Below are 25,467 nucleotides of genomic sequence, written 5' to 3'. Positions count from 1 at the left end.
TAAAGGTGCTGTAAGGGTGTAGCAGTGTGTGGGGTTAGTGTTGAGGGAAAGGGGCTGTGACAGGTGTAGCTGTGGGGACTGTAACTGTGTTAGGGGGAAAAAACAGTGCTGAGGGAAAGGGGCTGTGACAGGTGTAGTGGTGGGGGCTGTAACTGTGCTAGGGGAGGGGATGTAGCTGTGCTCAGGGAAAGGGGCTGTGACAGGTGTAGTGGTGGGGGCTGTAACTGTGCTAGGGGAGGGGGTGTAGCCGGGCTGAGGAAAAGGGGCTGTGACACGTGTAGTGGTGGGGGCTGTAACTGTGCTAGGGTGGGGGTGTAGCCGGGCTGAGGGAAAGGGGCTGTGACACGTGTAGCGGTGGGGGCTGTAATTGCGTTGAGGGGGAGGGCGGTGAGCAGTGTAGTGCTCGGGGCTGTGGGTGTAGTTGTGGTGGGGAGGTTCTTCTGGGATAGTGGTGCGTTGCGAGGCTGTTGGGGGCAGCCGGGCAGGTGTTTGTGTCTGTGTCAGACCCACTCGTAACAGCTCCGGGGCCGAGCTGCAGCACGAGGCGGGCGGGCAGCTTTCGTTTTTGCGGTTCCTCTGTGCTCGGCTCTTCCTCGGCCGCGTCCCCCCCTTTAGCCATGGCCCCCTGCTCCCACAGCCTGCCGCGGAGCAGCTGCACCCAGCTCTCTGCTCGGCCAGGCCAACAGCAAAGCACGAGAAAAAGAAGAAAAAGTCCTAGGCCGCTCTGTCTCCAACTCTGGGCGGGGGCGGCTATAGGGCCCGCTCCTCTTTGGCTGTGGGAAGGGGGCGTGGCGCGTCTCTCATTCGTCAGTGGCGCACGAGAAACGGAAGGAGGAAGCCTCAGGCAAAGCTCTTGTTGGTAAAGTACCGTACTGGCGCACTGTGTTTTCAACAGCAGCGATGGCCGAGTGGTTAAGGCGTTGGACTTGAAATCCAATGGGGTCTCCCCGCGCAGGTTCGAACCCTGCTCGCTGCGGAACTGAAGGGGTCAAAATTTTCTTTTCATTTAAAACCCTTTCCCGTAGCTGAATAGGATTTTGTATCAACAGGTAAGTGGCGGATCGCTACTCAGATTTTAGCACTGCCCCAACTCCTCCACCCGCCTGCTGCCCTCAATTAAGGGGTTTACAAATATTAAAATTAAGTAAACAATGGAAGGAAGCTGAAATGCTGCCCCAGATGGAGAGGAAGGGTGCCATCAAGCCGGGTGCTAAGTATGAGCTGGTCACAACTTGGCTACCTTGATGACCATGGATCTAAATCCGGGGTGGGCACACTTTTTAGCCAGAGGGCCACATCTGGGTGGGGAAATTGCATGCAGGACCATGAATGTAGGGCTCGGACAGGGGGTTGGGGTACGGGAGGGGTGCGGCAGGGGCTCAGTGCAGGGAGTTTGGGTGCAGGGTGTGGCAGAAGGTTCAAGGCAGGGGGTTGGGGGCTCAGGGCAGGGGATTGGGGTGCAGGAGGGATGTGTGGGGGTTGGGGTGCAGCAGGGGCATGGGATGCGGGAGGGGGCTCAGGGCAGGGGATTGGGATGCAGGAGGGGTCCAGCAGGGAGCTGAAGGCAGGGGCTTAGGGGTCTCAAGGCAGGGGATTGGGGTGGAGGAGGGGTGTGTGGAGTGTGGTAGGGGGTTGGGGTGCAGCAGGGGTCTCAGGGCAGGGCGTTGGGATGCAGGAGGGGTGTGGCTGGGAGCTCAAGGCAGGGGACTAGGGGGCTCAGGGCAGGGCGTTGGGGTGCAGGAGGGGGCAAGGAAAGGGTGAGGTCGGGGCAGGGGCCCATCGGCACTGGGGAAAGTTGGCACCTATGCTTGGATATGTTAGCTGGGGGTGATAGAGCACTAGAGCTGGACAGAAAACCTGTGGGGATACTGCATTTTCCAAGTTTCAGAGTAGCAGCCGTGTTAGTCTGTATCCGCAAAAAAAACAGGAGTACTTGTGGCACCTTAAAGACTAACAAATTTATTTAAGCATGAGCTTTCGTGAGCTACAGCTCACTTCTTCGGATGCATAGAATGGAACACACAGACAGGGGATATTTATACATACAGAGAACATGAAAAGGTGGAAGTATGCATACCAACAGGCAGAGTCTAATCAATTGAGATGAGCTATCCTTAGCAGGAGGAAAAAAACTTTTTGAAGTGATAATTAAGATGGCCCATAGAAGGTGTGAGGAGAACTTAACATAGGGAAATAGAGTCAATTGGTGTAATGACCCAACCATTCCCAGTCTTTGTTTAGGCCACAGTTAATAGTATCTAGTTTGCATATTAATTCAAGTTCAGCAGTTTCTCTTTGGAGTCTGTTTTTGAAGTTTTTTTGTTGCAAAATTGCCACCTTCAAGTCTGTCACTGAGTGGTTAGAGAGGTTGAAGTGTTCTCCCACTGGTTTTTGAATAATCCTAAAGATAGTAGTTATAAGGATCTATTACTACTGATCTTATATGTATACTAAACAATTTTTGAACTTTATTCTAACTGTGTATCGATACCCTGCAATGGCTTCTTCCACACAGAACGGACACTGCATTGTAAACTGCACTCTGGAAAACAGTTGAGTAATTCAAAAACATTAAATCAATTATAATTATAGTGTATTGCTATGATAATTATAACATTGCCAGCTGCATATAACCCTACTCAAAAAGAACAGCTGTTTTGAATGTTATGATTCCTGATGTCAGATTTGTGTCCATTTATTCTTTTGCGTAGAGACTGTCCGGTTTGGCCAATGTACATGGCAGAGGGGCATTGCTGGCACATGATGGCATATATCACGTTGGTAGATGTGCAGGTGTATGAGCCCCTGATGGCGTGTCTGATGTGATTAGGTCCTACGATGGTGTCACTTGAATGGATATGTGGACAGAGCTGGCATTGGGCTTTGTTGCAAGGATAGGTTCCTGGGTTAGTGTTTATGTTGTATGGTGTGCGGTTGCTGGTGAGTATTTGCTTCAGGTTGGCAAACTAGATACTATTAACTGTGGCCTAAACAAAGACTGGGAATGGTTGGGTCATTACACCAATTGAATCTATTTCCCTATGTTAAGTTCTCCTCACACCTTCTATGGGCCATCTTAATTATCACTTCAAAAAGTTTTTTTCCTCCTGCTAACGATAGCTCATCTCAATTGATTAGACTCTGCCTGTTGGCATGCATACTTCCACCTTTTCATGTTCTCTGTATATATAAATATCCCCTGTCTGTGTGTTCCATTCTATGCATCCGAAGAAGTGAGCTGTAGCTCACGAAAGCTCATGCTTAAATAAATTTGTTAGTCTTTAAGGTGCCACAAGTACTCCTGTTTTTTTTTGCATTTTCCAAGTTTTTCAAAATGCAGTTCTGTTGAAATCCAAATGCTTTGCAAACGCCCTTGAATTTGGCCAAAATTTCATTTTGGAGAGAAAAAAGATGACAGGGGGAGTTCCAACAATACTGGTGTCTCCATTCTCTGGAGCACACACCCTGCTATGAGCTTACTAACCTGTTGATATTTGCGTAACAAACAACAAGATTTTTCAGGTGTTTAAAGTCATCAAAGGAAGACATTTTATGAGACGAGGCTTTGGCTACACTTGCATTTCAAAGCGCTGCCGCGGCAGCGCTTTGAAGCGCTAAGTGTAGTCAAAGCGCCAGCGCTGGGAGAAAACTCTCCCAGCGCTGTCCGTACTCCACTTCCCCGGCTCCCAGCGCTGGGGCTTTGACTACACTGGCGCTTTGTAGCGCCACAATTTGCAGCGCTGGAGAGGGTGTGTTTTCACACCCTGCTGCAGCGCTGCAAATTTGTAAGTGTAGCCAAGCCCCAGACAAACGGTTCAAAACATCCTTTATTTGAATTCCACAGCCCAAACAGAGGCTTGGTCTACAGTAATTATATCAGTGTCTACACTAGAATGCTGCTTCCACCTAAATGGCCTGCTACACTGACATAACTCCACCTCCACAAGAAGTGTAGTGCTTATGTTGGTGTAATTAAAGGAGGGTGACCAGATAGCAGGTGTGAAAAATCAGGACACAGGGTGGGGTGTAATAGGAGCCTATATAAGAAAAAGACCCCAAAATCAGGAGTGTCCCTATAAAATCAGGACATCTGGTCACCCTAAATTAAAGTGATGCAGTGTCCATGTAGATACTTCATTACTTACATTGGCTGTTGGCTGTCATTCTTATCAGTTTCAGGCAGAGGTGAAAGTAAGCTGGTACGCCCTGGTACAGTGTACCGGCAAGAGCCAGTGCGCCATACCGGGGCAGATTGGCTTCCCCTGGCAGCCATTTAAAGGGCCTGGGGCTCCCAGCAGTGACTGGCACCCCGGGCCCTTTAAATTGCCACCAGAGCCCTGCTGCCGGAGCCCTGGGGAAGCAGCGGCGGGGCTTGAGTGGCAATTTAAAGGGCCCGGGGCGCCTGCCGCAGTTACCGCCCTGGGCCCTTTGAATCGTCCCCAGATCCCTGGGGTAGCAGTGGCGGGTCTCCCATGGCTATTTAAAGGATCCAGGGCTGCAGCAGCCGCTACAGCCCCAGCCCTTAAAATAGCTGCCGGAGCCCCGTCGCCACCTCCCCAGGGCTCTGGCAGGGTCCGGGGACGATTTAAAGGGTCCGGGGCTCCAGTAGCTGCTACCGTCCCAGGCCCTTTAAATCGTCCCCGGAGCCTGTCAGAGCCCTAGGGTAGCGGCAGCGGGGCTCCAGCGGCTATTTAAACGGTCCGGGGCTGCAGCAGCCGCTACTGCCCCGGCCCTTAAAATAGCCACTGGAGCCCAGCCACCACCTCCCCAGGGCTCTGGGGACGATTTAAAGGGTCTGGGGCGCCAGTAGTTGCTACTACCTCGGGCCCTTTAAATCGTCCCCAGAGCATGCCGGAGCCCTGGGGTGGTGGTGGCGGGGCTCTGGTGGCAATTTAAAGGGCTGGGGGCTCGGCCCTCGCTACAGCCCCGGGCCCTTTAACTTGCCGCCGGAGCACCGCCGCCGCTACCCCAGGGCTCCGGCAGCAGGGCTCCGGGACAATTTAAAGGGCCCGGGGTGGTAGCGGCAGCCAGAGCCCTGAGCCCTTTAAATCACCTCCCGAGGCCCCGGCTGCTGCTGCTACCCCGGGGCTCCAGCAGTGCGGCTCAGGTGGTGACTTAAAGGGCTTGGGGCTCCCACTGCAACTACCCTCTGGGGCCCTTTAAATTGGCACCTGAGCCCCGCTATTGGAGCTCTGGGGTAGCGACAGTGGGGCTCTGATGGTGATTTAAAGGGCATGGGGCTCCTGGCTGCCACTACTGCAGCAGAGCCCCGGGCCCTTTAAAGCTCTGCCAGAGGCCAGGGCCCCCTCCGATGGTGATTTAAAGTGCCTGGGGCTCCGCTGCGGTAGCAGCAGCTGGAGCCCGGGGCCCTTTAATTCACCCCCGGGGCTCCCAGCCACCTCTGCAGCTGGTAGCTCTGGGGGTGATTTAAAGGGCCTCTGCAGCTGGTAGCTCCGGGGATTATTTAAAGTGCCCGGGGCTCCCAGCTGCTGCCACCACAGCCCCAGTCCCAAGCCCTTTAAATCTTGATTTAAAGTGCCTGGGGATTTAAAGGCCCCGCCTCTTCTGACAGAGGCCACACCTCTTCCAGTTGAGGCCCCACTCCCTCCTAAGGACTCCGGAGTACCAGTAAATCCTTTAAGTTATTTTCACACTTGGTTTCAGGGCTGCATCTGTCTCAGAGCAGCGTGGGGCTCACAGCTAGAGCCGTGACACTGACAAGAAAGTCAATTTCACGGCTGGTAGGCTAGGTGCTGTGAAACTGAGCCTGCCCTGGACTCACAGCTTAGGCTATCACCCAGGATGGGTGGGGGGGATCCCGCTGTTATCCCTATGTGGCTGTCAGTGTCCCACACTCAACTGTCAGTTCCCCACAATGCCCCATTTAAGTTGGTACAAGTGTTCCTGGTGAAGACACACCACCAGCAGCAGGGTTGCGGGGACACCAACAGAGGTTTGAATTACTGTGGTGGCTGTAGGTCAACCTTAATTAAGTTGACCTAATTTTGTAGTGTAAACAAGTCCTGACTATAGTGTCTCTTTCACTATAGAGTGAGGTCCAAGTAACAGTAGCTTTGATTTTTTTTTTTTAAATGCACGGTATAACTTTAACAACTAACAGTGCAGCACTGAGAACTCAAGCATACTAAATTTAGCAAATTGAAAAGTTAGAGTGTTTTAAAGCAATGTGATCTCAGCTCTATTGCACAGTCTATGTCTCTTACAAAATGATTTTAACAAACTATTCATTAAGGTGTGCATTAAGAAAGAAAACAAGAATAAAATGTAAGTGCAACATGACTCATTGTTCTTTTAGAAATCCTACCATACAAGTTTATTGATTTTTTTTGTGCATTTACCTCACCCTTAAAATAATGACACGTGTGTGTGTACGTGAGAGATAAAGAAAGAAATCAAGGTGCCTCACTGCTGATAAAACTCTTCAAGAGCATCTCAGGGCTGCTAAATCCCTTTAGAACTGTTTTAATGCTTCTAAATTACTTTATATTAGTAACATACACATAAGTGACAGATCCTGAACTGCTTAAGTGGCAGTAAAGAAGAAACTGTTAAATAAGATATACTTAAACCAGGAAGTCTTAATTAATGCCTCTTTAAATCTGGAGGCCTTAGCCAAGCAAAGCTTAATTTGGAAGATTTACCTCAGCCAAGACATTCTTTTAACTCAGGAGCCTTAAATAAGGCCTTCATCTGGATGTCCTTTACTGAGGTGTTATTTGTGCAATTTCTATTTGTGTCGACCTAACATTCTAAGGCTATATCTACACTACAGTGGCTACAGCAGACAGCTACAGTGCTGTGCCACTATAGCACGGACAGTTCCTATAAGGGAAGAGGTTTTTCCATTGAGGTAAGTTACCCCCCTCTCCAAGAGGTGATAGCTATGTCAACAGAAGAGTTCTTCCATCAACCTAGCTGCATCTACAGTGAGGGTCAGGTCAACATAATTACATCATGGTGGACACATTTTTCATAGCCCTGAGCAATGTAGCTAGGTAGATCTAATTTTTAGGTGTAGACCAGGCATAAAGCCCTGATGCTACAAGAATTTAAGCACATACATAAATCTTTCTAGGACTGGGATCTAAATCACAGTGAGTATTGCAAGAAACCCAATAGAAAATATTTCACTGAACATTTTAAAAACAAATATCTGGATTGATTTTGCTTCTTCTGTCAGAACTATAAATTAAGTCAAGGCTAGAGTTTCTACCTTCAGTCATTTTGAGTTATGTAACCACAAAATTTCAGCTGGAACATATGAGAAAACTGTAATTTGTGTAGTACTGTAATCATACAAAAATAATAAAACAATTTTTGTATTTTTTATTATGGGCAAACTTTGCTATAAATCCTCATTTTCCACTATGTGTGTGTGTGTGTGTGTGTGTGTGTGTACACACACAGAGCAGTTCTCTACTGACAACCTTACATTCTGTATTTCAGAAAGGTATGTTTCATTGCTTTAATAAACCTGAAAAGAAAGCATCAGGTTGATAAGAGTTTTAAAATAAATATCACTGACATGTCACTTCCACTGGTGGCGCTTATGGAGAATGTGAGGGGAAAAACAGCTCTCTCGGACAGAAGACGATATTGAAAGCCAGCGTGCATCACAAAAACTGCTGAAGTCTTAATACATTCTCCTGTTTATTCCATCAGATATTGGTACTCAGTGCAGATTTTCTCCCTGTAACTCATTTTTTTTTCCTTTCAAGTCTTCAACAGACAAGTGAAAGGGACGTGAGTACCCAGGTACTTCTGTAGCCGAACAAATTTAAATGCTCCCCGCCACAGGTCTATAGTATAAGAAGAATCTCATTTTACTTTTGATTATTCAAATGCAATGGAAAAAGCAATTAAAGAGGGCCACTAAATTGAATTTAATAATGTTAATGTGTCAATTTAGCAAACTGAAGACCTCTCTAGGCTGATTCTCTGCTGCTTTTGCTGTCATTATTTTCACTTGTGCAGTTAAGTATAAAATGATACCATTCTCACTTGGTAGTCTTTACATCTGTTTTGCAGAGGTGTAAATAATGACACAAAGTGCAAGACAGTGGAGAATCTGGCCAAATGTGTCCATAGATGAGATATAAGCATAGAGAGTCCAAGCTTCCTCACCCTACCCATTCCCCTCCAGAAAGTTCCTTCAACTACCTCTAGGACTGAGGGTTCTACAGCAACTCTCTGATGAAGCAGTTTTGGCAAATAAGTAAGCAAACCATTCTTTGTAGAGCAGATAGTCCTATTGTACATCAAGCAGGACTGGAGGTCTGGTAAGCCCTGGCAGCAATTAGAGGTAGTACTACCCAAAATAAATATACTATTAAAAAAAAGCTATCGAGAAGAAATTATTAGATCCAAGGAGCTGTAGCCCCTCTAGGCTCCAACTGTAAGAAACTGGCCTTCTCAAACTACTGATTCATTATTTAACAACTCTGACACAGAAAGAGGCTATTTGGCCCAACTAAATCTACCCATTATTCATCTACTTGTGGAAATAAGATGCCATTGGTTGTGTACTGTAATTTTTGGAGAAAACAATGCTATACCTGCTCCTGCTGGCACTGCTCAAACACTTTGCAGTTGAACCCCTATTGCAGTAGTGCTATAAATCTGCCACCTGGACTGCTACAGACCACTCGCCAGTTCATCGGGAATGAAAATCAACATAGCTCCATTTACTTCAATGGAGTGATGCCAAAGTACATCAGTCTTGCAGATTGCAGTCCTGATTCTCTGTTGACTTACTCCTTCTATAGTTATTAACATGTTATTGATGTGGTGGTAAATGGCTACACAAGGTGTAAGGCGATGAAAAATCAGGCCCAGGAATGTCAGGAAGCAGTGGAGGGAGGAGGACTCAGCCAATTGGTCACCACTGCAGTAGCCCAGAGACTGAGAGGGGAAAAACAGAGCAGCTGGTCTGGTCCATGTCAACACAGAAGAGGTAACAAACAAGGAAGAAGAGGAAATGGGCCAAATTATTGCACTCCTGCTGCTGGCGAGACTCTTAATGGCTCTGATGACACAGATAGTATCGATGCTGAGAAGCAATAATAATACCCAACACAGAACTAACTGATGCATATCACAGCATCTGAAACTGACTGAAGCCTTTATTGTGAGTCCTTTTATCATTTGCTATGTCATTGCATCAGCTTTATAACATCTTCACTCACTGCATCCCCAGCAATCTTGGTTTCTCATTTATGGATATGAAAGTGGAAGGTAACAGTGTTTGCCTTCAGGAAATTAAAGCTTCTCAATAACCGTATTAGTCATCCATGCCACTTTCTACTATTATTGAACCTGTAGCTATCATCATATTCTGAGAACAAAATGGCAAACAGGAAACAATTGTGCTCACCCTTTAATTTTACTGAGACTGGAATTTTTAATGACATTATTTGCATTCAGCTTTAATCTGTTCATCAGATGACATTTTTTAACTATTAACTTGCCGTTTATATCTAACAAGCTTTGGGACTATCAGCATGTTCCCAGTTCCATATAAGTTTTTTCATTTGTGCCACGACTACAGAGCTAAAATGTGAATGGCATTAATGGTATTTTATTTTGCATAACACAAAAATAACTCCACAGTTGTATTGCAACTATTGGCCAAAGAATTATCTGATACAATAATCATAATATTTAGATAAGATTTCCTTGGCAGCTGCTAACCACAGGATGACTGAGATAGCTGGTTTCCCTGTACAAGCACAGATACAGGAGACATCTTTGTCTCTGTTGATCTGGGGTTACCCTTCCCTGAAGCTCCCAACGATTCATGGGTTTGGGGGAGGCTTCACACTTTCTCTCCCGTTTAGCCCCCCTCAAAACTCTCCCCATTTGAAGAGATGGTAGGCAGGAAACTCCAGAGTATGATCTGGATCCAAGAAATTAAAAGAATAGTCAATATTTATGTATATATCCTACAGTAACTTAATTTTGTTGCTGTAAAGTTAGCTAGTCACCCAACAGACAAAACACCTTCAATCCACAAATCCATTTTACTGCTATCATTATATCCTATATAAAGGTAGGGTATGACAAGGAAGTAAATAATGCAAAATAAATAAATACAGTCTTAAAATTTGCAACATTGCCCAAATAATCAAAGTGTTTCATGTTAATTGTTGCTCATGTTAAAACTTAATGGGCCTGATTTTCCACTATCACTTTAGTCAGTAACACCAGTGCAAAACATTACCAAGTCGGTACTCTCCAATTATTTACACTTGTTTTACATCCACTGTGCATAGGTCTGAATGACTGCAGGCAATGGAATATCAGGCCCAAAATATCTAATTTAGAAATGCACGCAGCTATATTTAAAATTCATTGGCATTCAGGTTTGGGAGATTATTTTTTAATACCATGAGTTCTACATCCTGCAAGAAGTATATACGCACAATACATTCTATATGTTTAACATGGACAGAAAAGCCTTCTGGTTGTATACTAAAAAAGAACACAGGAAACTGATATAAAACACTGGACCACTTTATGCATATAATTGTTACTTATGCTAATACTGAATAAAGATAGTGCCTTGCCCTCTCAAAATTTCTTCCACCTAAAATACTTATACAAAGTGTGATAACAGATCAGTATTACAAAGCCACATAATTGAACATTCAAATAATGGTGAACAGGCACAAGATACAAACAAGTTTTAATCATGGACAAAAAATACTGCACTGTTGAGCAGATGATTCCATGCTCTCAGATATCTTGGGCTCATATTTTATATTTCATAGTTTCTGAACTTCCTCAGAAGCTCTGAAGGGGCATCACCTGACCAGCGGAAATGCAAGAGTGAGCAATTTGCATCTAAAAATCCTATGAAAAAAGAAAAAAGGGGAGAGGAAATTAATTATTAAAAGAAACATTTAAAACTGACGAGGCTAAAGTAGTTATAGTGTAGTTGTAGCCATGTCAGTCCCAGAATATTAGAGAAAAATGTGGGTAAGGTAATCTCTTTTATTGGACTCTCTCTCACCAACAGAAGTTGGTCCAATAAAAGATATTACTTCACCCACTTAGGCTAAAGTAGGTCTTGATTACTGTGACTAAAATATAAGTCAAATGTAGGTCTTTAGCATGAAGTTTCAGTCCTTGATCGGGGGAGGGGAGAGAGAGAGAACAAAGGTGTCATCTGGACAAAAACTATTAACAAACTGAGCAAATATGGGCAATGAGTCTGTTCTGTTCATTCCCTCTAAAGCATCTAGCACTGGCCACTGTCAGAAGACAGGATACTGTGCTAGATGGACCACTGGTCTGAGCCAGTATAGCCATTCTTATGTTCTCATCTATATGAAAATAACTTGTGTGTATCAATATATATGGAAAACAAAAAACATGAGCCCTTTGACACTCCACAAGCATGTTACAGAGGAAGTCTTTCAAATATGCTTAACAATCCAAATAAGTTCTAAAACATAACTGATGTGAAAAGAAAGCCTCATAGTAGTTTATTATAACATAATACTCCTTGATGAAAGAAAGCCATGCTACTACTTATTTAGTCGTACTCAGAGGCTTGCTATTTGAAAGGGGTCACCAGTACAAAAGTTTGAGAATCACTTACTGAGTACATCAGAAAAAGACAAAAGTGAAATTATTTTAAAAATAAATAAATAAAAAACAACCCCAAAATTTGGAAATCAAAACATCTTTGCACAGTAATATATTAGTAATATATTAGTGTATTAAAGTCCAACAGCCTTAACTTATGACTTAAAATGGCAAATATTATAGTCTGCTAAACTTTTAAAGAGCATCATTTGTTTACTGTTAAAGGTAACTCCAGTTATACTTCATGTGTATAAAATTTTCTTATCATATTTGCTACATTCCAAAGATGCCTGTTTTTAAACAAGGGTTTAATCCCTCACAGCTCCACCTCACTTCCTATTTGATCAGGCAGTACTTTGTTACATTATAGGGCTTGGCTACACTTACAAGTTGCAGCGCTGGGAGTTACAGCGCTGGTCATGCAGCTGTGTAGGGCCAGCGCTGGAGTGTGGCCACACTGACAGCTACCAGCGCTGCAGTGTGGCCACACTTGCAGCACTTTCCAGCGCTGTATTGAGAGGTGCATTGTGGGCAGCTATCCCACAGAGCACCTCGTCCCATTTTGGCGCCGAGTATTGTGGGAAGGGGAAGGAAGTGTGTGGGTCATTCCACTTCCTGTTCCAACGCCCCGTGGTGCATCGCTTCACATCCCAGCATTCTGTCTTTCCGGCAACGTTTGGCGCCATTGTGAGTGTCTTTCTGCTCTGTGTGTGAATCGCGATTTCTGTGGGAAATGGAGCCCGAGCTGCTAAGGACTGTGCTGATGAGTGTCGCCAGCACAACACGTTTGGCAGTCGAGCTATTCCTTCAGCTCCAAAGTGACAGTGAGGAGTCTGACGATGATATCGATATGGATTTGCCTGCCGCGTGAGACACTACAGTGCTTGTGGCATTCACGGAAATGCTCAGCACCGTTGAACGCCGCTTTTGGGCTCGGGAAACAAGCACTGACTAGTGGGATCACATCGTCATGGAAGCCTGGGATGACGAGCAGTGGCTGCAGAACTTTCGTATGAGAAAAGCCACTTTCATGGGACTGTGTGCTGAGCTCGCCCCCACCCTGCGGCGCAAGGACACAAGATTGAGAGCTGCCCTGACAGTGGAAAAGCGGGTGGCTATTGCAATCTGGAAGCTGGCAACTCCAGACAGCTACCGGTCGGTCGGGAACCAGTTTGGAGTGGGAAAGTCGACCGTTGGAATCGTTTTGATGCAAGTTTGCAAGGCAATTAATCGCATCCTGCTAAGAAAGACCGTGACTCTGGGGAGCGTGCAGGACATTGTGGATGGCTTTGCACAAATGGGTTTCCCTAACTGTGGAGGGGCGATAGATGGGACGCATATTCCTATTCTGCCCCCCCCCCACCTGGCATCAGAGTACGTTAATCGTAAGGGGTATTTCTCTATGGCTCTCCAGGCGCTTGTGGATCACCATGGGCGTTTCATTGACATTTACACAGGCTGGCCTGGAAAGGTGCATGATGCACGCATCTTTCGGAACAGTGGCCTGTTCAGGAAGATGCAGGCAGGGACTTTTTTCCCAGACAGGAAGATCACAGTAGGGGACGTCGAAATGCCCATTGTGATCCTTGGAGACCCCGCTTACCCGTTACTGCCTTGGCTCATGAAACCCTATACAGGGAAGCTTGACAGGAGCAAGGACCGGTTCAACTACAGGCTGAGCCGGTGCCGAATGACTGTGGAGTGTGCTTTTGGGCGTTTAAAAGCCCGCTGGCGTTCCTTGTATGGGAAGCTAGACTTGGGGGAAAGCAGCATCCCCGCGGTTATATGCGCTTGCTGTACCCTCCATAATATTTGTGAAGGGAAGGGTGAAACATTCAGTCAGGCATGGACCACCGAGGTTCAAGTCCTGGAGGCTGAATATGCACAGCCAGAGAGCAGGGCTAATAGAGAGGCCCAGCACAGGGCTACAAGGATTAGGGATGCCTTGAGGGAAGAATTTGAGGCTGAAAGCCAACAGTAATGTTTGCTGCCTTGCATGGGAGTGAATTGCACTGTTTACACTGTTATTCTATTATCCCTAAAATGATTTGCAGTACCTCTTTCTTTACTGGGCTAAGGTATCTTTCACTATCTGCTATAATAAAGACTGTTTTCAAAGCCAAGAATTGTTTTATTGAAAAGAAAAAAACTTCCTTGACAGACAGAAACACAACATTTCATGAACACAAGAGGGCAGGGGTGTGGGTTGGTGAACTGCACAGTCACAAGTTTGCATACGTCCTGTCTGGAGTGCTGTGCAATGAATCCTGCACTTCAGGGTGCATAAACTGCATGGTGATGGGGGTTGAGTGCAGAGGGTAAGGGTAGTTAGCAGGGCTGGTTGGTGAACGTACAGGTGTTGGAGGCAGCTGGTGGTGGTAAGAACCTGGATGCTGGGGAAAGGTGGTTTGAGCTGACATTGGGGCACAAGGCAAAAAGGACGGGGCGGGTGGGGGAGTAGCACGGTAGTGCTCTGCTTGCATGGCAACGAGTGACTCGATAGAGTCCGCTTGGCGCGACAGGATGCTTAGCAGCTTCTCTGTGCTTTTCCTCTTGGCCACTGCATTTCTCTTGCGGATCCTGCTTTCCTTGTCTCTCCACTCCTGCAAGTTTTTACTCTCTCTAGCAGAGTGAGCAATAACAGTCCTCAGCATGTCTTCCTTGCTCTTTCGGGGATTTTTTCTCAAATTCTGCAGCTTCTGTGCTGTGGTACATCTGGTCAGTCCAGCAGTCAAGGTCACTTTAGAAAAAAAGAATTGACAACATTTAACAGGGGAGCATTGTGTTCATTATCTCAAGACTGAAATTCCCACACACTGAAGGAGTTCTTAGTGCTCCCTTTAGCATTCTTATACCACACACAACACAGCAGAAGCCACAAAATGGTGAGTGAGGGGTGCTAATAGAGGGAGAAGTGGGGCTTGAGTGATAGAGGGGTGCTGGTTGCTTTGGGTAACCTTCAGTGATAGAGGGTTTGAGTGAAGATGCAGCTGCAGGGGTGATCTTCACTATCTCCCTATCTCTATCACTAGCTTCACTAAAGAGTCTCCCAACATTTTTCACAGGAGTTAATCCTGGAAGATATCTCCTTGCTGCGAGTCACTAGGGAACAGCGGGAGGCTCTTCTACAGCAATGTGGATTCCGCCCTGGACCCTGCGCAGACATATTGCCCATGCTCTGGCTGAAACTTTTGCTGAGATAACTGCAGACGATTACCGCAACGTGATAGACCACATCAATGGGCTATTCCACATCTAGGCTGGCATGCATACAGCCAGACCACCTTCCTCTCCAGAAACATTTCCACCCAGAAAATAAAAGCCGCTTACCGGTAACCCGCTGCTCTGCTTGTCCTTCTGCAACTGCTGGCTGCTGCGATTGGGTACTTTCCTCCTGGCTTGAGAAGAGCTCCTGGCTGCATGCCTCAAGGGACTCTGGGGTGTCTTCTGGGGTGTCACTCGCGTATTCCTCCCCCCCCCCCAGCCTCCGCCTCCTGTCCCCCACCCGGCTCAGAAGTGTCCATCGTGGTCCTGGAATTGGCAGTGGGGTCACCCCCAAGTATCGCGTCCATCTCCCTGTAAAAACGGCAGGTCGTGGGGGCAGCTCCGGATCGGCGATTACCCTCGCGGGCTTTGTAATAGGCACTCCGCAGCTCTTTAACTTTCACCCAGCATTGTAGTGCGTCCCGATCATGGCCCCTATCCAGCATGGACCTTGATACCTGCTCAAAGATATTGTAATTCCTACGGCTGGAGCGCAGCTGGGACTGCACAGCTTCCTCCCCCCAAACACTAATGAGGTCCTGCAATTCGCCAGTGCTCCATGCTGGGGCTCGTTTGCCGCGTGGAGGCATGGTCACCTGTAAAGATTAACTGATTGCACTCCACCCACACCTGGCTGCAGCAAACAGGAAGGAGATTTTTAAAATTCCCGGGGCATTTAAAGGGCGGGTCACCTGAGGCAAGAGCAGTAGAGTGCAAACTGATGAGCAGAGTGGCTGAACAGGAATTCTGGGATAACTCCTTATTCCCTGGAGGCCAATTAAAGCGCTGGTGAGTGTCCACACCTGCTGAGCAGCGCTGGATCACCAGTGCTGCACTCCTTATACCCCAACCCTGACGGGTTTTCAGCCAGCGCTGCAACCAGGGAGTTGCAGCGCTGGTTGTGCCCTGCAAGTGTGGACGGGGTGTAATTGCAGCGCTGGAAAGCCTCCACCAGCGCTGCAACTTGTAAGTGTAGCCAAGCCCATAATCACTTGCTGTTCTGTGATGGCCTAAACCCAGAATTATGAAACCACTGCAGGATCAAACAAAAAGAGAAGAGAGTCTGTATTGATCTAGCATGATAGAGCCCCTCTAACAAAATAAACAAACTCTTTGAGACAAGGAATAGGTCATCTTCTGTGTTTTTATACAGAACCAAGCACAGTCAGTATTTTAATAACTAAAAGATGTATTAATTTTTGCAGTGGAAGAATTAATGGGACTCAGAATAAGTTCAGAGTCGGCCTAGTTCCAATTTATGCCTTTAGGTTTTTTTAAAAGTTTACAGACTGAGTTTTTCTTTACACTAAGACCCCCTGTATACTTCTTCAGAAGTGTAAAAGGTCCTTGAATTAGGTGTAAATGTCATTTATACCCACTTTAACACTCATGTACATTGCGAGAGCAGTGTAAAAGGGCCTTAGTGTAAATGAGAATTAGTTAGCCCCTAAATGTTTAGAGCAGAAAATACCACAAAACTAGATTATTAATTTATATTGCATGTAGCACTGAGGAGCCCTAGTCATGGACCAGGACCCCACTGCTCTGTACAAAACACACAACAAGATATCCTTGCTCCAAAGAGTTTACAATCTAAGTATCTGACAAGAGACAACAGATAGATAGACGGGAAGAACAAGGAAACAATAAGACAATACTGATCAGCATGATAGGCAGTGATCTCAGAACACCACCAGTCTAACTACTGTCAAGTTTTTTTGTAGCCATGACAGAAAAAGAGAGTTTAAAGGAGGGTTTTGAAGGAGGATTGTGATGCAGCTTTGCAGATGTTTGCCAGAAGCTCCTTCCAAGCCAGAGGGGCAGCATGAGAGAAAGCACAAAAGGTGCTTGTTTGAAAATTTAACAAGTGAGCAGTGGAGGCTGAAATCACGGGCCACATTGAGAGAGAGACATAACTTGAACTTGGTCTAGGATTTGTAATATTTTATAGACAGAATATCGAAATTTGCCTCTTTTGGATGAAAAAGTTGTTACACAGTTCTGTAATAAATTACATCAAAATCCAGGACACAAGTGGTATAAAACTGGGCCCTAATTGAGATAGCTAGTTAAATTAAGAGCCTGCAGCAATTGGAATCCTTAGTATTGCAATTTGCACCTCTCAGGCCCTGATTTTCAAAATTGTACGTATGCAGTTACTTGAATGTGAAGTCATCTTAGTTATGTTCTATGCATACAAGTGGCCAACTGCATGAGCGATCACATTAATTGTACTCACAGTTCTGAAAATTACGTTCTCTGTCTAATATTCTTACAGGTGCACACCAAGTAATAAGGCATATGCAAATGTACAGGAAAGTAAGGGAATGGGAATTATTGAAAAAAATTATGTAGTCACCCATTTCTTATTCAGTTTATCCTTTAAGGCCCAGTCCTGAACATCATACTCAAGCAAAACTCCCACTTAATTAGATGGGAGTTTTCCATGAGTAAAAACTTCAGTACCAGGTAAAATGCCTGGACACTGAAATCTGTCACATTACTGATTCCACTTACTTGGAGAGTCTGGACTCTTTGGTGATTGTGGCTTCTCATCAGAAGTCTCGGCATCGTCTTGCTCCCTTCTCTCAGCTGACAATCCATCTTTATTGTTTTCAGTCTGTTGGGCCCAAGTGTCATTAGTTATGTTGTTGCTATTATTTAGCTCAGGTGCTTCCAGCATTGGCTCTTTTTTACTTCTGACAGCCCAGTGCATTGACTAAAAAAAATTAAAAATAACAAATGGACAAATCTAAGTTGTATATTAGAGTTTAAACATAACATGGGCTAGTTTTCTACTTTAAAGGATTCAGTGTGCAGTTACACAGATTTATTCTTTTTAACTAACAGAAGTATGCTCTAGAACATGGATTCTCAACCTTTTTCTTTCGGAGCCCTCCCCCCCCCCCCGAACATGCTATAAAAACTCCACGGCCCACCTGTGCCACAATAACTGGTTTTCTGCATATAAAAGCCAGGGCCAGTGTTAGGGGGTAGCAAGCAGGGTAATTGCTTGGGGCCCTATGCCACAGGGCCCTCCGTGAAGCTACGTTGCTCAGGCTTCAGCCCCAAGTGGCAGGGCTCAGGGCCCCGGGATTCAGACTCATGTGGTGGGGTTTTGGCTTTCTACCCTGGGTCCCAGCAAGTCTAATGCTGGCCCTGCTTGGTGGACCCCCTGAAACCTGCTCACGGCCCCCCAAGAGTTCCTGGACCTCTAGTTGAGAATCACTGCTCTAGAATGCTATAAAAAGGCTTTCTGGAAATTACAGATCATTAGGAAAATGAAACTGAATTTTGGAATTAGCAGTTGAGTAGCTTGGGTGATTGTGACGATATTGACATAATCTGTAACCATATAGATCATTGTTGCAACCACTGTTATATATTTGTAGCAAATATTATTCAAAGGTTGAGGTGTCTATGGGAAGGTTATGATTTGCTGGTTATGATTATGCAATCTGTATGAGTGTATCATTTTTGTAGTTGAAGTTATGAATATTGGCTCTATACTGTCTGTATTTCAAACTTATGCTATGCTTCTGGGTGACACCCCAGACAAGTTGGTGTCAGCTCTGCCTAGCCTGCTTGATAGCCCATTAAGGACCATCAGCTATACAATTGACCCATTGAGAGAAGGCAGATACACCTTGTGACTCAGCAATGTATGCAGGGACTTGCCCATGTGACTCCAAACTCCATTTTGCTGTAATTTTCCACAGTAAGAACAAAGAGATGTTCTTATACCTGGAAGCAACTATAAAAGGCTGACGCCTCCTCTCCCTCTGGTCTTCAATCCTGCCTTTTACCTCTAGAGGGACTTTGCTACAAACGGAAGCTCTACACAAAGGACTGATGACCCATCGCAGCTGTGGATGTACTTCAGAGACTTGATTTGAACCTGCAGTTTATTCTATCACTGCTTACAAGCCTGAACCAAGAACTTTGCCATTACTGTGTGTAATTGATTCCATTTAACCAATTCTAGCTTTCATCTATATCTTTTTTCTTCTATGAATAAACCTTTAGATTTTAGATTCTAAAGGACTGGCAACAGCATGATTTGTGGGTAAGATCTGATTTGTATATTGACCTGGGTCTGGGGCTTGGTCCTTTGGGATCGAAAGAACCTTTTTTTTGCTTTTATTGGGATATTGGTTTTTATAACCATTCATCTCCATAACGAGGGGCACTGGTGGTGATACTAGAAAACTGGAATGTCTAAGGGAATTGCTTGTGTGACTTGTGATTAGCCAGTGGGGTAAAACTAAAGTCCTCTCTGTTTGGCTGGTTTGCTTTGCCTTGGAGGTGGAAAAAAACCCCAGCCTTGGGCTGTAACTGCAATTTTAAGCAATTTGTCCTGAATTCGCACTCTCAGTTGGGTCCCACCAAAACCAGCATTGTTACAGTGATGTTCATCTAGATTCTATAGTTACATTTGGATAGGGATGAAGGAGGACAAGTGGAGATGCAGCAAATAATTCTAAGGTATTAATATATTTTGCTCGCCATCTGCTCAGTAAAATTTTCAAGAGCACATAGGAGATTTAGAATCTTAGTCCCATTTTCAAAAGTAACAGGCATTTCAGAGCTTAGTCACTTTTAAAAATGGGACTTAGGCATTTCTGGAAGTGTTACTTCGATCTAACTCCCACTACAGTCAATGGAAATACTCCTACTGACTTTAACTGGAATTGAATCAAGCTTGGAGGGACTGATCCTCCAATCCATATATACTTATGTATGATGCTTTATAGGCAAATGGTCTCAGACATTTTTTCACAACATTTGTTTGCAGGACAATTTGTTTCTTCACCTCTAGTAGGACCCAGTCGTGCATGGTACTATATATTCTCAATTCACATTCATGTTAATTAAATTGAGGGTGATCAGGATATTGCACGACTGGAACCTAGTAGATATATGCAAAAAAAATTCCCACCAGCAAAATTTGTGGAAAAATCCTGAAAATGTCTGTCTGCAAAGCACCAAGCATATCAATAGCTTTATATACATATATAATTCAAACATATATAATTTTTAAAAAAGTGTAGGTTTTCCTCAACTTACAAGGAAAACTTAAAGACAGTTTTTCATGGATACAGTTTTCTTTCCAGAGGTCAGGGCAGAGGTGGTGTCTACATCAGACCTTTCAAGGAAAATGGTGATATTTTGCTCTTCTGCTTCATTAAAAAAAGAGAAAACGCAGCCATACCAGGTGAAATCCTAGACCCACTGAAGTCAATGATAAAATTTCCTCCTTTGGTGGATCTAAATCCTGGTTTTCTTCTGGCCCTTTCAGATACTCCACCAAGTCTCTGATGGATGAATAACGTAACTTGTGCTGTTTGCTGAGCCAACTGGTCTTCCTAGGATGGAGCAGAATTACAACTCCTGACAATCTGTGTGGCAATATGGAGCTTTGAGAGCTTAAAAGCTCTTAGGAGTTGTAGTTAGCTGACCAGGAATTTTGTTCTTTAAGAATTAATCTATTGCTGTTACCTATTCCATACTTGAAGCAATATTCCCCTGCTTTGACATAACTATTAGGGAAATTATTGTGTAGAGAAGGAGAGTGGTGGTTTAATTTATTTTTATAATGAGATTTTAACATTGTGTATTCAGGGGAATTCTCTCCTTTATTTCTCTGAGAAAAAGATTTCCAAAAAGTATTCATTAGAAAACTGCCATGTCTAGATCACTACCAAAAATACAAAGCACAAGAAGTGTCAGAAATAACCTCTGGATGCTGCTGCTGGTGTAGTGTTCAGACAAGCGGATACAGATTCACAGGGAGGCCTGCAGTGATTTTTTTAAGTGTCATCTCACACATCCAAACTAAATGTTCAAATAAATAAAATTTAAATTTGAGGTAGAAAATGCACCTGAAATGTTTTTGTGTTCATATATCACTGTTGTTGTTATTTGTTGTGAAAATAATCTAAGTACCAATGGAAAATAATTCTCTCTCTCTCTCTCTTCTTTTCTGAAACTATGGACTGTTGATGGTTTCACAAGGGTCAGAAATGAAAACAGTGGTAACTTGACAGCTGTATAGTATATAAGATTTCAGGCCAAAGAGGCGTCCCAAAGGATTTAAAATTTATCTCCGATTCTGTGGTATATAGAGGAGCAGAAAGGCAAGTAAACAGGCAGGAAGAGAACAAAATTTCTTTTGATCTGTGAGTGATACCCACTTGGACTGATCAAATATCAGATTCAATTTGAAACAGTCTATTTAGTAAAGCTCTCCATATGCTGTATTTAGAATTTTGGTCCATTTGTAAAGATGGGAATACACTACTAATTTACTTTGGTTTTGATTCTACCTAATCATGTTATTCTGTTGCCATTAAATATTTTCCCTTGTTTGACCGAAAAAGGCTAGTAACAGTTGGCATATGTCAATTATTTTAATGTCTTCCACTGTAAAACCAAGGAGGTGTTGAGGGAGTTGACAGAACTACTATATAATTTGTGGAAAGAAACCTTTCAAGGACCAATGAATTTGTTACATTAAGTAAATGCAGCACAAGACAGGAGAATAACTTGGAATGGGTTCCCTTAAAAACATGACATTTACCCCCTTATCATAATTTGTACTGCTTACTTTAAATCTTGCAGTAATAGAGTCTACTGCTGAAATGTGTTAATATTTCTGCATCTCAACTTATCTGTATTTTCCAAATAATGTATTCTTTACAATCCTTTCAAGGGATAGATGCTATGCCAAGCCCTGAATGTTGCACATTTTTAATACTTTGCACTTGATAACTGTAAGACATCTTCTGACATTTCATCATCATCATGTTCCTATTACGTTTAGGGCAGTGACGAAACTCCTCCACTCCTGTCTGTTTCTGACAAGTCTTTCAATGGTTCCCCAGCTGTGCCCCAGGTTTTTCAGCTCGGCTTCCAGAGCTCTTTACCATGTTGTTTTTGGCTGGCCTTGTTTTTGCTTGCCTTCAGGTGTCCATCTTATTGATACTCTGGTGATTAAATCAGTTTTCATTCGAAGCACATGACCCATCCATCTCTAATGCCTCCTGGCAATGATGGTGCTCAAATCCTCTTGGTTGCACTGTGTCAGTAGATCTTGGTTTGAGATTGTTCTGGGTCAAAAGATACGGAGGATTTTTCTGAGTCAGGTTGTATGGAATGAAGACAGTTTGGGCATGTCATACCTTCTCATTCCCAAGCATTCTGCACTATAAAGTAGTGTTGAAAGTACGTAACTCTGATAAATCTTGAGTTTGGTTTAGGTGATGTATTTTCATGATTTCCAGACTGTATTTAAGCTCCTGAAGGTGTTCCTGGCTTTACTGATTTTGTTCTGGATGTCCTGGCTTGTTCCACCATCCTGGCTGATGGTGCTGCCCAAGTATGTAAATGTTTCTACATTGGTGAGAACATAATCCTCTATCCATACTGGTGATGGTGAGGCAATACTAAAGATCATTATATCTGTTTTATTGCGGTTGATTTTCAGTCCAATCTGCTGGCTGAATGCGTTGAGTTGTTTTTTCTTGTAGATGGTGTTGGTTATGTGACAGGAGAGCAACATCATCTGCGAAGTCCAGATCTTCAAGGGATAAGAGTGTCCATTTAATGCCTCTTGGCATGTCTTCTGTTGTACACCACAGTCAATGGCAATGTTGAAAAGGATTGCAGACATGACACACCCCTGACGTACTCCTGTTTTGACTTAAAAACTGAGCTCACTGTGATCAGCACTGCATGTAAAGTTGAAACAGAATCTTTTGATGACGTTGATTATACAGAAAGGAATTCCATATGCCGGCAGAATGCGCCATAGGCTGGTCCTGTGAATGCTATCAAAAGCCTTCTCAAAGTCTATGAAATTTATGTAGCGTTGCTGTTGCCATTCAAAGCACTGTTCTATTATATTTCGTAGAGTGAAGATCTGGTCTGTGCATCTATGCCCTTTCCGAAAATCAGCTTGCTATTTTCTCAGAACACTATCAACTGTCTCTGATATATGCTGAACTATGATCTTAACAATACTTTGTTTGGCACAGACAAAAGTATGATACCAAGTGATATTACAATCACTGAGAGTTCCTTTCTTTGGTATCTTCACTATAACCCCATTGGTCCACTCATCTGGCACTTTTTCCCTTTCCCAGACTGATGTAAATAGAGGGGCCAGGACAGATGCTGCTAATTCTGACATTTAGAGGCTTGTAAATTATGCTGGAAAGATCTCTCACACTGTATTACTCCATGTTATTTGAAGTTTACACACTGACGATAAAAACAATGTTTAAAAAGCTTCACTCACTGTACAAAAATTAATTTGCATGTACATCTACACTAATGTAATTGTGTGTTATGTAATCATAAATGAATGCCATCTACTGCTACTATGAACCATTATATTTTTACCTGTTTTCTGAGCTTGAATTCCAGGAAGATGATTTTAAAAAAAATCAAGTATAGCTACATATAATTAGCCTGAAATAAAGTTTGTGGAAAAAACATCTAAGGTGCCTGAACACAACAAATTAATACCTCTGATACCCGGCAGTCATATCAAAGACAAAATATCAAAACTTCTGAATAGTTTGGTTTGCTCAGACATAATTAGCATCTTCCAGATTATTTATCTTCATAGAGTATTTCTTCTCAAAATGAATTGTAGTACTCAGTGTTCAGGGCAGTGGTGACATCAACACAATTAATACACAGCAATGACTCACTCATTTTCACAAGCATCAATAAAAAATATAAATCAACAGCAGTTGATATAGACTAGAAAATAAAAATCTGTTCTGAAAAGTAAAGAAATGACTAGAAAGGATCATTTGTTTATGAACTAGAAAATATTAATGTAAATATAATTTGTCATTATTATTTATTAGGTTAGAATCTATCAATTGTTAGGAAAAACAACTGGTTATACTAGAGATATGCAGGTATTTCCAGTTTGTCATATTAAATCCTCACAGCCAACAGGAAAAAAACCATAACAACTTCAGATACACCTCTACCGCGATATAACGCTGTCCTTGGGAGCCAAACAATCTTACTGTGTTATAGGTGAAACCGCGTTATATTGAACTTGCTTTGATCCACCGGAGTGCGCAGGGCCCCCCCCGCGAGCACTGCTTTACCACATTATATCTGAATTTGTGTTATATCAGGCCGCGTTATATCGAGGTAGCGGTGTACTACGGTATTACATTTTTTGTTGGTATGTTGGTTACTCCAAAAATCTATTCAATATTCTCATTAAAGAAATTACTGAAGTTTTATTTTCCTCGGGTGAAATCCTGGCCCCAATGAAGTCAATGACAGTATGCCATTGACTTTAATGAGGCCAAGATTTCACCCCCAGTAATCATTCTGAAAACTAACTTAAAATATACCATGAGTCTTTTATCATAGTACATTTCTTTGGCTAACCAAGATCATATAGCCACTTCCAACCCCAAATAAATTATTTTTAAATGACTGAAGTGTTTTGAAATGTTGAGAAAGTTGCTATGGGATTGACAGAAATACAAGATAAAACCTACTGGTATATTGTCCCTGAGAACAAAAAACAGCTATGAGAGTTTCATCACATATGTGTTCATAAATGTCTATATCATTTGACTGCCTTCCAGTCTGTGGCATTTGGTTTTTTAATGAATTCAGGGGTATTTTTTTGCACTATTGTTACATAATGCTATGCAGCAATTTTAGCAGCACTGCTTCTAATTAGTGTCCTTTCCTCCATCAGATCAACACTGGGAAACTGATTAAAAAACAATAGAAAGCTGTTATAATGAACAGTCCTTAATCTCTGACCTATCCTGTTTTGCCTATGGGAGAATTTCCCTTCCCATAGATCTACCTAATCTCCTAATGCTAATGTATACCCAGGAAATTTAGGTAAACAAAAAACAACCGTTTTTATAGAGTTGCTCAGAGCCTCCCACTGCTGGAATGGAATGGTAATTTTGCTTCGTCGCCAGTAATCGTAACAAGCTCGACTCTCTTCGTTAGTAAGAATCTCTTTAGCCTGCTGCAGCTTCTGAAAATTCTCCACTAAAACACAAATCAAAAGGATGTTACATCAAATACTTATTTTTAAATAAATTAATTCCCTTGTGGAATAGGAATGACCAATAAATAGCTATGTAACAGCAACACAGGTTGGGGCAGAAAAAGAGAAAAAAAGAGTGATGAAGGGATGTGGAAGTTCTGCTCACTGCTCACTGCTTTGCGGAAGTCTTAGCTGACTCAGTAGCTTACATCTTTAGTGGACAATTGATGCCCTCTTTCAGATGAACAATTCAATGCAAATGTGGAGCCTTTTTGTCTGTTGGTTTAGAAGCTTTATAAACTTGAGGGCTATCAAAATTATGTGGTATTCAAAGCAAAACATGAGGTGTCGCCCCATTTAAAACCAATATTGCAATAGCATGACAGCACTTCACAAGGAACATAGCATGATCCGAAGCAGCAAGGAAGTTAGAGCAGAACACACCACCAAGGGACAGTAAGAAAGAAGTATAATGACATTATGTGAGCAGTAAGCAGAAGAATCTTAACATAGCATAATATAGGTTAGCTAACGGCATTGCTTAA

The 25,467-nt window shown here is 43.5% G+C and overlaps 1 protein-coding gene and 1 non-coding gene across 8 annotated transcripts in view; one reads left to right on the top strand and one right to left on the bottom strand.

The window, feature by feature from the left end:
- The first annotated feature begins 894 nt into the window (after positions 1-894).
- Positions 895-976, top strand: TRNAS-UGA. Its single transcript has one exon. It is a non-coding gene; the product is annotated as a tRNA-Ser (tRNA).
- A 9,522-nt stretch (positions 977-10,498) lies between these two features.
- Positions 10,499-25,467, bottom strand: part of DNAJC12 (DnaJ heat shock protein family (Hsp40) member C12) — a 37,841-nt gene continuing 22,872 nt past the window's right edge. For all 7 annotated transcript variants that reach the window (XM_039546960.1, XM_039546957.1, XM_039546955.1 and 4 more), the window contains exons 4-6: positions 24,785-24,924; positions 17,392-17,593; positions 10,499-10,872 (exon numbers count right to left, since the gene is read on the bottom strand). In XM_039546960.1, the coding sequence (XP_039402894.1) occupies positions 10,778-10,872; positions 17,392-17,593; positions 24,785-24,924 (437 nt within the window). In that variant the 3' untranslated portion in view covers positions 10,499-10,777. The remainder of the gene's footprint in view (positions 10,873-17,391; positions 17,594-24,784; positions 24,925-25,467) is intronic.

This window comes from Mauremys reevesii, linkage group 7, assembly GCF_016161935.1.
Source record: "Mauremys reevesii isolate NIE-2019 linkage group 7, ASM1616193v1, whole genome shotgun sequence".
Classification (NCBI taxonomy): Eukaryota; Metazoa; Chordata; order Testudines; family Geoemydidae; genus Mauremys; species Mauremys reevesii.
The sequence above is the reverse complement of the archived record's forward strand: the minus strand, read 5'-3'. Positions and strand labels throughout refer to the sequence as shown.